The 15,420-nt window shown below is 38.2% G+C and overlaps 1 protein-coding gene across 1 annotated transcript in view; it reads right to left on the reverse strand.

The window, feature by feature from the left end:
• LOC126162722 (sialin) overlaps positions 1-15,420 on the reverse strand; it is a 291,443-nt gene that overhangs the window by 63,660 nt on the left and 212,363 nt on the right. The window contains exon 6 of the mRNA XM_049919384.1: positions 5,434-5,651. Within this exon, the coding sequence (XP_049775341.1) occupies positions 5,434-5,651 (218 nt within the window). The remainder of the gene's footprint in view (positions 1-5,433; positions 5,652-15,420) is intronic.

Here is a 15,420-nt window from a genome sequence, read left to right on the forward strand (position 1 = left end):
GTATTTTCGTAAAACATTTCATACCCTACTTCTTCACCCCAAGGGGGTGGAATTTTGAAATATCCCATTTTAAATGACACCTATACCACAAGACCAGCACCCTCTCGAAATTTCAAGTTTCTGTTGTTAGCGGTTTAGGCTGAGAAATGACGAGTGAGTGAGTGAGTTGGTCCATCAGTTGGGACACTGCCTTTCATATATTAAGATTGTGTATAATCAAGATACACAGTATGTATTATAGAACAGCAGTATGTATTTAGAATGTTTTGCAGTATTTAGAAAGTTGTCTTAATTTTTATGTAGCTTTCCTTGTAAGAATGTTACATGTCCTGTAAAAGTACATTGTGAAATTTTGTTGTATATAAAAAAATAATGATTTTCTCTTGCAGTGCAAAATTGTAACAGGATATATTATCTGAGATACTGAAATAATACAATGTATTTATTTAATTAACTTCCAAACTAAAAAAATAAAACTAGTCATATGAAGGACTGGAAGTAATAACAAAGAAAAAAATTAAACAGAGTAAAAATAAATTAAATAGTTCACTCAGAAGATAAGTTCACATAGAATTCCCTGTATTTTACATTGAGGTAGTTACACATATCCAACAAACCCCCAATTTTTTTCTGTCCAGAGAGGAAGAAGCTCTTTATGCACCAAAGGAAACCTCATAGCAGTTATAGGGATGTTAATTTGAGGCTGATTTTCTCTTTGTGTTTTTAGCAGAGAATGACGTACCCAAAGTTCAATGACATTATGACTAAAATGCAGATATACTGTATTTTGATCATCTGCCTTGATATTCAACTACATAACGAGTAATTTTTCAGTTTGAGTCACACTTTGTAATCCCTTCAATGACATTGACAACAACAAAGTATTCTGGCTCATTTCCTTTATAATGAGAGATAAGTAACCATTATATCCAGTACTCTTATTTTTTTCCCCAGTTAATGCAAAAGTATGGTTCCAGGGCACAAAGATACGCCATGAAACAACAAACTTTTGCCCTATTGTTACAACATATCCTTTCAAAACAAGGTAGTTGTCTAAAAGTATCATTGTCCATTTGTTGTTTTCCCAAATCAATGGCCAAACTAAACAAATTATTCTATATACAACTCTTATGTTATAATGGTACGCATGTCAGCATCAGTAAAAGAAAATGTAATGGTTTATGCAGATGATAAATCCCTCATTATAAGCAGTAGCTCAATAAATGATATAGAAACAAGAACTATCATGGACATAGAAAGGGCAAATGGATATTTAAATGAAAACAAAATATTTGTAAATCAAAAGAAAACAATTTACATGGAAATACTTGCAAAGTGAACAACAAATGAAGTGGAACTAAATATAAGATTTTTAGGCACATTACTAACAGTAGTTGACAGTTACAAGTTCCTGAGATTAACAATAGACAGACTTATGATCTAGTAAAATAAAATGGAAAAGATCAGCTCAAACATAAGTAGCAAAGTATTTTTGATAAATAAAATGTTCCACACTGTTTATGTACACTCATGCTCATAAATTAAGGATAATGCTGTTACATGGTGAAATAATGCTCTGGTGGGCAGTTTGAGCGTTTAAATCACCTCAGGGTATGACCATGCAGTACATTTGACCTGTGGTCATCGCACGGTGGCGCTGGCAGCAGTCCACATACATAGAGGTGTGTTGGTGGCTGTCAGAATACAGTGCAGCGAGTGAGTGTGCAGACATTTTCAGATGTGCTAACGGTGACTGTGTGTTGAAAATGGCTCAAAGAATACATATTGATGATGTTATGAGGGGTAGAATACTAGGGTGACTGGAGGCTGGTCGAACACAGCAAGTCGTAGCACGGGCCCTCCGTGTGCAACCACGTGTGATCTCAAGATTATGGCAATGCTTCCAGCAGGCAGGATATGTGTCCAGGCACTACAGTACGGGACATCCACAGTGTACAACACCACAAGAACAATATTTCACCATCAGTGCCTGCAGATGGCCATGGAGTACTGCGGGTAGCCTTGCTCGGGACCTTACCGCAGCCACTGGAACAGTTGTCTCCAGACACACAATCTACAGACAACTGAAAAGACATGGTTTATTCACCTGGCAACCTGCAAGGTGCATTCCACTGACCCCTGATCACAGGGGACCCCTTAAAGCCTGGTGTCAAGAACACAGTACATGGTCACTGGAACAGTGGTCCCAGGTTATGTTCACGGACGAGTCCAGGTATAGTATGAACAGTGATTCTAGCCAGGTTTTCATCTGGCATAAACCAGGAACCAGATAGCAACCCCTTAATGTCCTTGAAAGGGAACTGTGTGGAGGTCATGGTTTGATGATGTGGGGTGGGATTATGATTGGTGCACGTACACCCCTGCATGCCTTTTACAGAGGAACTGTAACAGGTCAGGTGTATTGGAACGTCATTTTGCACCAGTATGTCCACCTTTCCAGGGGTGCAGTGGGTCTCACTTCCTCCTGATGGATGATAACGCATGGCCCCACCGAGCTGCCATCATGGAGGAATACCTTGAAACAGAAGATAACAGGCGAATGGAGTGACCTGCCTGTTCTCCAGACCTACACCCCATTGAGTACATCTGGGATGCTCTCAGTCGACGTATCGCTGCACATCTTCGAACCCCTACAACACTTCAGGAGCTCCGACAGGCACTGTTGCAAGAATGTGAGGCTACACCCCAGAAGCTGCTCGACCACCTGATTCAGAGTATGCCAACCCATTGTGCGGCCTGTGTATGTGTGCATGGTGATCATATCCCATTTGACGTCGGGGTACAGGCACAGGAAACAGTGGCATTTTGTAGCACATGTGTTTCAGGACGGTTTTCTCAACTTACCACCAATACCGTGGACTTACAGATGTGTGTTGCGTGTGTTCCCTATGTGCCTATGGTATTAGCACCAATTTTTTGTAGTGCCACGTTGTGTAGCACCACATTCTGCAATTATCCTTAATTTATGAGCATGAGTGTAGATCACTGTTACGCACCCAAATGTTCATGCCTGCCACTCATTTTTCCTAGCAGCGGAAGATGCATCTGCACATACCCAGAGTTATATTCATAGCTAACACCCTACTGGCATTGACTTTCTCCAGCTGCTTCTTTGCAATATGTGGGTTTTCCTCGGCAAAACGTGTGGCTGGAATGTTATCCCCAAGGCTGACACTCTTTCTATAGACACTGAGCAAGTGACTCTGAATGCCACCACTGAGTGATATGTAGTGTTTAATCATGTGACAGATAACTTAACAGCTTGCCACACAGTGCTGCTAGATACGTGAACGAGCAGCCAGTAGACCATGTACTGGAAAGTTAGCCTCATGTGACCACACAGTGTGAGCATTGCAGGCTACTTCTATAGTCAGCAAGAACAGTCAGCCTACCCTTCTTAGTTGTAATCGGGCACCCAAAGTGCCCTTTCCTAGACAGTTATTCCATGAACTGCTTCTTGATTACCACTACATTAACATTAGAAAGGATGACCGCCCCCCTCCTCCAAATCTCACCAAACGGTACAGATTGCATGCCCATGCGAGTGTGTTTGAGAGGCCTCACAGGCTCTCAACAAGTCACCTATCCACGTGCATGTGCCTATTAGCACATTAAGTAATGTCATTGTATTAACACTTTGCATGAACTTATAGTTACATTCATTCACAATCTGATGTAGTTATTATTGAACATTGCACCCCTTTCCTTTGTGGGAATATAAATTCATGTAGATGTGACCCACTTAAAACACTCAGAGAGAAATATTGTATATAGTGTTTTCAGCGTGCAGTTGCAAATCATGGAGAGAGGTCTCATGCAATGCACTGGTTTTGTTCTCTGCTCTGCGAATGTGAACCTGTAATTGGGCCTTAATTTTGGTTTGTTAATGGTATTTTGTTACAGGACAGCACACAGTGACATGACACATTGTACATGTGTCTTTCCCTAGATTTTGCATAACTCTCGGCAACATTGTTGGTGGCATGCCTCCATGTTAATTTGTTGTATAACCCCTGTGGTAGATATATCTTGTTCAATAAATACTGTTTGGTTTTCCTCTTTCCATAGCACAAGCTCAGTCTTCAGCAATCTGCTTGTATGGTATTTCTAACTGTGCTAGCAGGTAGAAAACCAAATTCCTACATATTCCATTCCAGATTTATCATACTGTATAATAATGTTGGGTAGGGCAGAAAATGTGCATATGAACAGACCACTAAAAAAAGGAAAATAAAATCAGATGTACTGGAAGGCTATCACCAAGCAAGTCCTGTAAACTCAGATTCAAAGAATACAAAATTATTATTTACATTATGTATATATTTGAAACAATCATGTACCTCAAATTAAATTGTACACCAATGCTAAACAGTGAATTACACAATTACAGAATAAATGTAAAAGATGACTGTCACATCAACAGTATCCGACAACAAGTGGCTGATAAAGACCACACTAGAGCAGTCTACTTATTATACAACAGATTACTAAGCAGTTTAGCATGTTTGTACAGTGTTAAGAAATATTTTTAGACCAGTCCAAAAGAATTAGAAAATAATATCTTGAGAACTGCTAAATACACTGTGTCAATGAAAAGTAAACATAAATTTTTTTCTTATGTCTCATCCATTGCAATAGAAATTGAAACTGGTTGCTTATATGTAGCAAATTAAACTAATATTGAAATTTTTATACTGCCTGTGTTTTCATTAATTGTTTTACGTATGTGTATAAGTCTATTGTAAATAATAATAGATGTGCTCAAAATGTAATTTACCTTGTACCTGTAATTGTAAATGTACACTGATGTATCCAATATATATCTAAACAGGAATAAAAAGATGAATAAATAAATAAATAGGTAAATAAATAAACATTTTTGCACGTACAACTTTTAATATAGTTCTTTTTTTCCAGGCATATGTTTACCAACTACAGAAATGTAAGATTTTCTACAGCTCCTCATACTTTTCTTGCCAGTCTGGTTCCAATTTGGTGGATCCATTTTCCTTTCTAGGCTAAAATTTAATGACACAATATCCTTTGGAAAGAAACTTACAATAGCAACACTCATCATTTTCACTAATTTACTATGTTCTTCCAGGATGGTCAACATTACAACAACAAATAGCTCAACTTGTTGACAGAAAAAAGATACCTGTAGCTATGGTTGCATGTCTCATATGATGTACCACTTTATTCCAGTGAAAACACAACTTCGCCAAAAATGTTATATACAATCTTCTTTGAGGGAGGTCTTCATTATTGTCTATTATTTCTCTGTTGTGTTAATTATAGAACAAACTTCAGTTAAACTTTATCATAATTTGTGAGTAGCATGTGAATGACATTGGCAGCCTGGTAATTTCATGCACTACAAAAAATCTGAAAACATGGTCTAGCAAAACTTACTGAATGGTGCACCCTGTCACCAGTTGTATCCATTATCATATTCCTCTCCTCCTCAGTGATGAAGTACTGTTGTTCAGGAGTGTCTTTTATGAGGCAGATCCAGAGTACAAGCCAGATTGAAGCTAGAGCTCCCATAATATAGAAGACCCATTCCCAACCTAAAAAGCCAGCAATGACTCCAGATAAGGGGAAGGATATCACAGTACCCAATGCTGTACCTGCAACAGAAGTAAACAAAGTTAAAATGCTAAAAAGACAAATCACTGATTAGACTTGTGATATTAACAGTAGTGTGTTTAAAGATGATCATGTACTGGATGCACTGAGCAGTACACAGGAACATAAACAAGAAATGGAACACTGTGATTCACTTTAAAACCTTGTGGTTTTCTTCAGGGAATGTGTGCCCACAAAACTCATTATACTGTCCCACAACTTACTTAAATTAACCACTTGTGTCAACAGAATATTGCTGTGTACTATTGCCCAACTGAAAAGCCACAACAGCAACACAAACTTCATTGAAAGGAGTCAAATGAAGAAGAAGATTCCTTGCAAATAAGGCCAATTGACAACTATCAAGTACACTTCCTGTGAGAAAACTGATGAAAATGGTTGTTTTTCTTAACTGTGAATGATGAGATGGAAATTTCTTCTACAAAAATGATAAATAAGTTTCAATAATCATCTGAAGAAGAAGAATTAGTTGTTAAGCTAGTTATATTTTTTTGTAGATCGTTCATATCATTACTAATGTGGAAAAAGAGAATATTCTGGCTATTTAATTAATCTGCTTCTTTATACTGAAACAAATCATTTCTAGTCCATTTTCAGCACTGTAGTTGAAAGTTGGCTTAGCCAAATTCCAGTGAATGGGAGGAAGAGGGTTTTGTTCAGCTTGAAGAGAATCAGCTGGATTTTCCCTAATCCTTCTAAACAGTTGGCTTTACAGGGAGAGAAATTTCCCTAGATGAACTTTGCAGAAAGGGTTCTTAATGTTCTGTTGAGGGGAGCACTTTTCAGGTGTGCAGTAAGCAGTAACATGGGAGTGGCCAATAACAATGCATACTTTTCACTGTTGGTTTCTGACTGGCTGAAAGGCTGTTTTTAAAAATTTTGTAAAATGATAGGGTGATCACAAAATCAGAAAAGTTGGCCCTCGGGCCTCATGAAGTGTAGAAATGGTGTGCCTTCTGAGACATAGACAGTGTCTTTATCGTGTATATCGGAAATTGGCAGTAGGTGATCTTTCTTGATCAACCAAGTGACTGAGTTCAATATGTAAGACTGAGAGAACTCCGAAGGGCATTCCTGTGTGTGGACTGTGATTTCTGCTTAGGCATTTTCCTTTTGTTCTTTGCAAATGGTGAGGAGTAACTGTGAATGGTGAGAAGTTTTATGTGTGCACTTTTACAGTAAAATAAGGATTCTGAGCAAACATCAAGATATTTGCTAGCTGGAATTGGTGGTTAGAGAATGAAGTGACAAACTTGGCTAGAGTTATCTGATACTAGTAAACTTCATCTGTATCCATGAAAATCTGAGAGGGATGTTCATGAGTAACCTATCCCTGTTGACACTGAACTCAGTAATTATCAATGGCAGTTGACAATAGCCAGTATGAGGTGATTTATTGAACTGTTAGCAGTGAACATTTCCAATCCAGCGGTCACATATAGGAATCTTATCTGAAAATAATTAGATAATGTTTGACTTGTCAAATTTAAACCTGTCTTGCAGGCCAAAACAAGGTTTGCAACCCTTATTTAATATGACTGGATAGTGTGCCACAGTAGGCAATTAATCCAGGTCCACCAAAAACATTTACAATTAAATCCATGGAAACAGCTTGTTGCATCATTGATCTTGCATGCTACACTTCTATAAGAATATGTGGATTCTGGCTGAGGTTGCGAGTGTGCCTTCTCATTATATCACGGAAGCCGGAGAGTAGATGGAATGAATATTTCAGTATGGTTGCGTTCTGATCATTTCGTGCCGAGTTCACATAACAAGATATTTAGGTTAATAACACAAAAGTGTGTAGTTATTTTACACTATGAAAGTTACAAATTTTTAAATATTAACTTTTCTATTAAATAGAATGGTGCTGACTAGAACACACTTTTCCAACTTGTATCCAAATTTACTTTGTTATTTTATGCTTGGTGTTTTAGATTGCTAAGGGAAAATCAATGATTTTGATACCAGCATTATTTACTCCTACCTGTGCTTGCGTCAGTTTTAATGAAAATTAATTAATGTCGCTATTTTCTTTTCTAATAGTAATTATGGACTTCATTGTTTATTATGAGTAGAATAACATAGTGAAATTAGAAGTTGTATAATATGCTGATGCTGGACACAACCTCTTTGTAAAACTGATACAAATGAATACCATTCCTAATTACATTAATACTAGATGTCAATTGTTCTCAATAAAGGTTATGATATAAGGGGAAGAAAAAAGGCTTATGCATTAGGTACAAACTCAGTCCAGGCCCTTTTCGGATGGTAAAATAAGACCAGTATAAGAGCGACACTGCGTTTGTTTCTGAAGAGATGGAAACTCAAATAATTATGAGAAGGAATTAGCTCCTTTCTAAACTTTATTAGATAGTTCAGCTGTGTAGTAAATTATGTATGACAGCCTGATTAAATGAGACCCTGTAAATGTTAATACTATGAGTAAAAATGAACAGTAGCTTGTCAGGCATGTAAAGTCTAATATTTTAATCACACAACATGGAAAAGTACAGTAATAGTAATGTTAGTTCACTATTATAAAGTGGATAGTTGAGACAGATAGGAAGACCTCAGGTCTTGTAGCCACTCCAAAATAGTCATTTAATTCATTTCCATTTTATTGTCTTGCCTACAGGATTACTGATGCCCCTCATGTAATGAGAGGGGATCTACTAAAGTCCATGAAGCATTCCGTAGATGCTCTCCACACTGCAGGCGTTCACCAACTTCGATCTGCAGCAATGTCTATGTTGGTCAAATCGGGGAACAGATTAACACTCACATAATGGAGAATGATCTTTAGGACACAGGAAATCTGCAATAGCCGAACACTATCTTTTGAACTGTAACAGTCTATCAGTTTTCAGAAGCTCTTCCTCACCAGACACAGATGCAACAGTAGAAAATAATGGAGGCTATTGAGGCAATTGAACATGGAGCTTGGTTACATATTGCCAACGGTCCAACTGCCAGTGACCCCACTCCAGAGGGACATGTGTGTTCAGCAGACAGCAACTCCTCAAGACCAAGATTCAAAAGCAGAAATAAGTGACCACAAGAGAATACCACATGGCATCAATGTCTTGCTAGCTCTGGGTACAAGCTGCCATTGTGTGCCCATCATGTACCAGGGCAGCACAGGAAACAGACTTTTGTACAACCATCCCTCCTCAGATGTCTTCACTTTGAATTGCCCAATTAAATTCCAGGATTGGGATGTCCGGTGTCACATGACAATCGAAAAAGGATAGTATGTATGAGAGATCACATCCAGAACCCAGCAGTTTGATCATCCTGAAGAGAATCATTGTAAAATTAATCAAAATATTGGTTTTATAGTTATTTTTATGGTTCAAAATTAGGTGATCAAATACACAAAAGGATTTTATTCACATGGACACTGACCATGAGAGTCTACCTATTATGCCTTATACTTACTGTCATGTTCTGAGTTCTTATGATTGTCTATCAGAAATGTTGACATTAGTCCACAATCTAAATCTCAGTATTTTCACACAAACATCATCCAGATAGCCATAAGACATGTAAAGGTGCAGCAGAACCGACTAAGCAGTTTCTATCGATTACCGCTGGTGCTGTGGTGGGGATAGGCAGTTGCACGTGGTCTGCCTTTGTTCAGTCGTTGACCCCATTTCAGTAGCCAACATGGCCTGGTTTTGCTGTTCGCACTTATTATGAAAACAACAGACCTGTGATCACTACACAATGAGCTTTTCGGCGACAGTTCAAGATTCCCTGCAACAATGTCATTCCTAATGCAAACACAATTCGGTCTTGGGTTCAGCCGTTGGAGGAAACTGGTAGCACACTAAGAATAGATACACATGGCCGACGCAGATCTATCAGAACACCAGAAAATGTACAGCGGGTGAGAATAGCAGTTCAACAATCGCCGCAATGTTCTGCTCGACAACATGCTGTTGCATTGGGGATTTCAGACCACAGTTTGAGAAGGATTCTGCAATGAGATTTGAAGTTCCATCCTTTCAAAATAATGATTGTTCAAGAATTACGCCCAGCAGGCTATGCCAACCATCAAAATCTGTGTAAGGAAATGCTTGCTCAGATTCCTCCGAATGCAGCTTTCTTTGGTAGTGATGAGGCACATTTTCATCTTAGGTGGTGCGTGAATAAGGAAAACTTTCGGTACTGGGCTGAAAATAACCTGCAAATTATTCATGAAAGACTGCAACATTCTCCTAAAGTGACAGTGAGGTGTGTCATATCACAATTTGGCATGGTAGGCCCTTACTTTTTCGAGGAGGAAGGAGTGACCGTGACAGCGAGTTCCATACATTATGTTTCAATGTTGCAAAATTTTCTGCAACCCAGAATGGACAAGATTGTTGAAGAACATGGACTGGGGGACTTGTGGTTCCAACAGGATGGAGCCACTGCTCACACAGCTCGAATTTCACTTGATGTTTTGAGAGAAATGTTCCCGGGATACCTCGTCTCTTTGAGGGGTGATGATGAGTGGCCTGTGCCATCACAAGATTTGAGCATTTGTGACTACTTTCTTTGAGGATATTTGAAGGAACGGTTTCCAAAAGGCGCCCTCACATCCCACCATAGTTAAAAGAACGGATTACTGATGAAGGGAATGCAATACTACGCAATATGTGTGCAACAGCTGCTCGAAACTTCAGGGATCGTCTACAACAATGTGTTGATGCTAATGGTCGCCATCTTGAGGACATTATTTTCAAAACTAAGTGTATGTAAAATGGTATATTGTACTAATTTAGAAAATAAAAACATTTTTTTCTCTATACATCCAGATTTACTTTTTATTGCTCCTTAAAACTGCTTAGTCAGTTCTGCCACACCCTGTACATTAATGGGTGCACATGGCAATTTTCACAGTTATGATATGAAACTGGTCCAGTCATTTGTGTTAGTCCTGAAGGAACAATAACATATTACTACATAATATTTGGAAATAACAAGCTCCCTATCATCACAAATTAAATGACAAAAATAGTTTAATATTGCTTTTACCCTCTTTCTTTATGTTAATAATATATATCTTGGCTATAGCAATCAGTGATGGGTACAGACTAAAAGAATTTTTTGTAAGCACTGCAATTGAAAACACTATGCATCGTTATAATTTAGGGATAAATACTGATCAACAGAAATATGTCAGTGTCTTTTAATTGCACCTGTCTGCAATTTAACATGTCTTCTTTACAGTTAAGTAGCAATCTGTCTTTTCCTACATTATTGAAATATTACACTAATTTGATGTAACTTCCATGTGTACTAGCAGTCCAATTGTTTCCACACAAAGCACAGTAAAAATACTCTAACTTGTGAATTTATGTTAATGTTTATCTTCTTGGTGGCATTAAGGTAACAAATTTATGAATGTATTTCTTAGGCTAATAACACAACAAAAGAGCTGAAAATACAAAACAGATTTTAAATAGTTAGAATAAAATTTTGTTGTGTTACATAAGTTTGCAACAGAACTCTCATTGTACACAAAATACAGGCAGCGATAAGGAAGTACGCCTAACAAGTAAATACAGTCTGTTATGACTCAACTGTGCAGTTTTAAACAGAAATATGGGAACAAAATGTAATTTCCTATTACACACAGAGAGTGGACAAAAATATGGAAACACCACAAATACAACACTTTACCAGGCCTACTACACTGTAGGAAAACCATTGGCATATAAAAAAGCTTCCAGTCATAAGGATAAACAAAAATATTCCAGTCATATGGATAAATAAAGGTATTGTACGGTTTTCAAGGGAATCTTACACCATTTTATCTGAAAAACAGTGCCAGGTTCAAGTAATGATCATAGCTGCCAGGTTCAAGTAATGATCATAGCGGCAGATAGCGATCATGCAACCTTCCTTCCAAAGTAAACCACAAAGGTTAAATAATATTTATAAATGGTGACTGTGGTGCCCACAGAAATATGACAATTCATCCTTGTGTTCACAAAACCAATCCTGGATAATGTAAGATGTACAAACAGAAATCTTGTGGTTTTGGAACACAGAATCCCCACTGAGGAACAAACATCATATCATCGAATGCACCTGATCAGCCAAAACAGTCACATCATTATTGGCAGTAATGTGACCTTGCAGAGTAACTATTGGGCTCATGAAATATTACATTATAGCTGTCCAAAGCACTGCTGAACCCCCGCCATATTTCACTCTTGGGACACAAACTCGGCCCTGTACATTAATGGGTGCACATGGCAATTTTCACAGTTATGATATGAAACTGGTCCAGTCATTTGTGTTAGTCCTGAAGGAACAATAACATATTACTACATAATATTTGGAAATAACAAGCTCCCTATCATCACAAATTAAATGACAAAAATAGTTTAATATTGCTTTTACCCTCTTTCTTTATGTTAATAATATATATCTTGGCTATAGCAATCAGTGATGGGTACAGACTAAAAGAATTTTTTGTAAGCACTGCAATTGAAAACACTATGCATCGTTATAATTTAGGGATAAATACTGATCAACAGAAATATGTCAGTGTCTTTTAATTGCACCTGTCTGCAATTTAACATGTCTTCTTTACAGTTAAGTAGCAATCTGTCTTTTCCTACATTATTGAAATATTACACTAATTTGATGTAACTTCCATGTGTACTAGCAGTCCAATTGTTTCCACACAAAGCACAGTAAAAATACTCTAACTTGTGAATTTATGTTAATGTTTATCTTCTTGGTGGCATTAAGGTAACAAATTTATGAATGTATTTCTTAGGCTAATAACACAACAAAAGAGCTGAAAATACAAAACAGATTTTAAATAGTTAGAATAAAATTTTGTTGTGTTACATAAGTTTGCAACAGAACTCTCATTGTACACAAAATACAGGCAGCGATAAGGAAGTACGCCTAACAAGTAAATACAGTCTGTTATGACTCAACTGTGCAGTTTTAAACAGAAATATGGGAACAAAATGTAATTTCCTATTACACACAGAGAGTGGACAAAAATATGGAAACACCACAAATACAACACTTTACCAGGCCTACTACACTGTAGGAAAACCATTGGCATATAAAAAAGCTTCCAGTCATAAGGATAAACAAAAATATTCCAGTCATATGGATAAATAAAGGTATTGTATGGTTTTCAAGGGAATCTTACACCATTTTATCTGAAAAACAGTGCCAGGTTCAAGTAATGATCATAGCTGCCAGGTTCAAGTAATGATCATAGCGGCAGATAGCGATCATGCAACCTTCCTTCCAAAGTAAACCACAAAGGTTAAATAATATTTATAAATGGTGACTGTGGTGCCCACAGAAATATGACAATTCATCCTTGTGTTCACAAAACCAATCCTGGATAATGTAAGATGTACAAACAGAAATCTTGTGGTTTTGGAACACAGAATCCCCACTGAGGAACAAACATCATATCATCGAATGCACCTGATCAGCCAAAACAGTCACATCATTATTGGCAGTAATGTGACCTTGCAGAGTAACTATTGGGCTCATGAAATATTACATTATAGCTGTCCAAAGCACTGCTGAACCCCCGCCATATTTCACTCTTGGGACACAAACTCGGCCAGAAGTTGGAAACGAAACAATACATATCTGACCAAACGATTTTTTTCCATTGCTCTGTAGTCAAGGTTTTATGGCTTTGGCACCACATTTTCCTGTTATGAGAATTTGCATCACTGATGACTGGTGTTGGAATCCAGCTTGCACTGCAACTGCCAGGTTATGCAACTTATAATGTTAACATCAATGTTATTTAATGGGATAGATCAAAAATCTACTCACCAAGTGGCAGCAGAACACGCACATAAAAGACTGTTGTAATTGGCAACCTTTTGGAGCCAGTGGCTCCTTCTTAAGGCAGATGGGTTGAAGGGGAAGGAAGATGAGTGAAGAAAAAGGACTGAAGAGGTCTAGGAAAATGGGTAGATTTTGGGAAATTCACCCAGAACTGTGGTTCAGGGGAGACTTACTGTTCATAGGGATGATCTAGGATGTTGTTGAGGCTTCCTGGGAGATGAAATACCACTTTAGGATGAATGACCATTGCCAAACTGTGGCCAAGAGCAAAGTACACAGCCCTATGTTACCACATACAGCTGAGCATAACATGCTTGATTTCAATGGTTGCTTCACTAACCAAGCCATCTGGATCCTCCCCTCACCAACCACCTTTTCTGAACTGTGCAGATGGGAACTAATCTTACAGCACATTCTCTGCTTCTGAAATATTCCCAGCCTCAACCTACGATAACCTACTGTCCCCACACCCTCCACCCAACAATTTGCACCTCCTCTGTCCTATCACCTCCTCTTCATTGTTGTCTCCTGACCTCCTCTGCCAATGTGCCTGCCTATCTTTCCCCTTCTCCACTCCCCTCCTTGTTTGCTCCCCATTCCCCACTCCCTTCTCCCCTCTTCCCAGCCGCACTTCCTCCTGACACTGCACCTATTGGCTGTCTAGCACCTGCACACTGCCAGACAGTGCTCTTCTCTTCCACCATCTGTAACCTGCTACCCCTTCCCGGCCTCTGCCAGATTGCTGCTTCCATTCTACATGACGGCTGCATTCTGGGCCGAGCCACCAGAGATGGTGCTCGTGTGTGTGAGGTGTGCTTGCTTGTGTTTATATAGATGTGTGTTTCCTTTTCTGAAGAAAGCTTTGGCCAAAAGCCAATGTGTATGTGCCTTTCTGTTGTGCCTGTCTGCAACTCAACATGTTATCTTTAGGGTAAGTAGCAAACTATCTTTTCCTTATATTGTTATTAAATGTGACTTCTGTTTAACCATGTGCTTTGATACAACACCTAGTTAACATCTAGTTAGTAATTTATGTTGCTATAATTAATGTATGTATGTAACTTCAGAAGTAAATTTCTGTAAAAGTATGGGAATGTTAAAACTATTCTTGTAGAATGGTTCATGCATAAGGAAAGTACATTTGTAATAACGGCTGGAGGGACATCCCTCCTAAATGAGACCCACAATGGTGGGGAGAGAGAAGGTGGGTTTGGTGATCAAACTGCAAGGTTCCTTTGTGGCACAAGTTAATTGGTGGCTAGCATGCAAAGTGTTCGCATCTTGTGAGCTGAACGAGGCAAGAAGACCAACAAGATTATTCAATATAGCCTCAGATGTGAAAGAAATGTGCCTCATTATTCATGGCCTATATTGGTTAGCTCTATACTATGAAAATCAAACACTAATAGGAAAATTTTCAGAGCTTGCTATACAGAAACAGTCATGGATACTTTTGCTGCCTTTTTGAGTAGCCACAGGAAATCGCCACAGCCACCACCTTCATCTCAGTCAGTTAAGTACTGTAAATTTTCATAGACCAGTTATGTGGTTTCTTATCCAATAACAAGTTGTGTTCTTTAAACTTTGCATTGAGCACCCATATTTTATCCTTAAGTCATTTACCTAGACAGGGTCCAAGTGCTGCGATATTTCTAAGTATCCTATTTTATTGAACTGAAAAGAATTTGATTTCTGTAACAGCATTTAATAACACTTGTGGAGTAGCAGCTTTCTTTGACTCTTGTTTCTGAAGTACTCTCGCATGTTTTTCATAGAAGAATAGTTAAAGTTTAACTAAATTATAAGTGCCAAAGAAAGATCTAAAGTGTTGATGCTCTTCATGGGCACACAGCCGGATTTTATTATCCTGACAACACAATATTTCGATGGTTCAACTGGCCACCATCT

The sequence above is a fragment of the Schistocerca cancellata genome, chromosome 2 (genome assembly GCF_023864275.1).
Source record: "Schistocerca cancellata isolate TAMUIC-IGC-003103 chromosome 2, iqSchCanc2.1, whole genome shotgun sequence".
Taxonomy (NCBI): domain Eukaryota; kingdom Metazoa; phylum Arthropoda; class Insecta; order Orthoptera; family Acrididae; genus Schistocerca; species Schistocerca cancellata.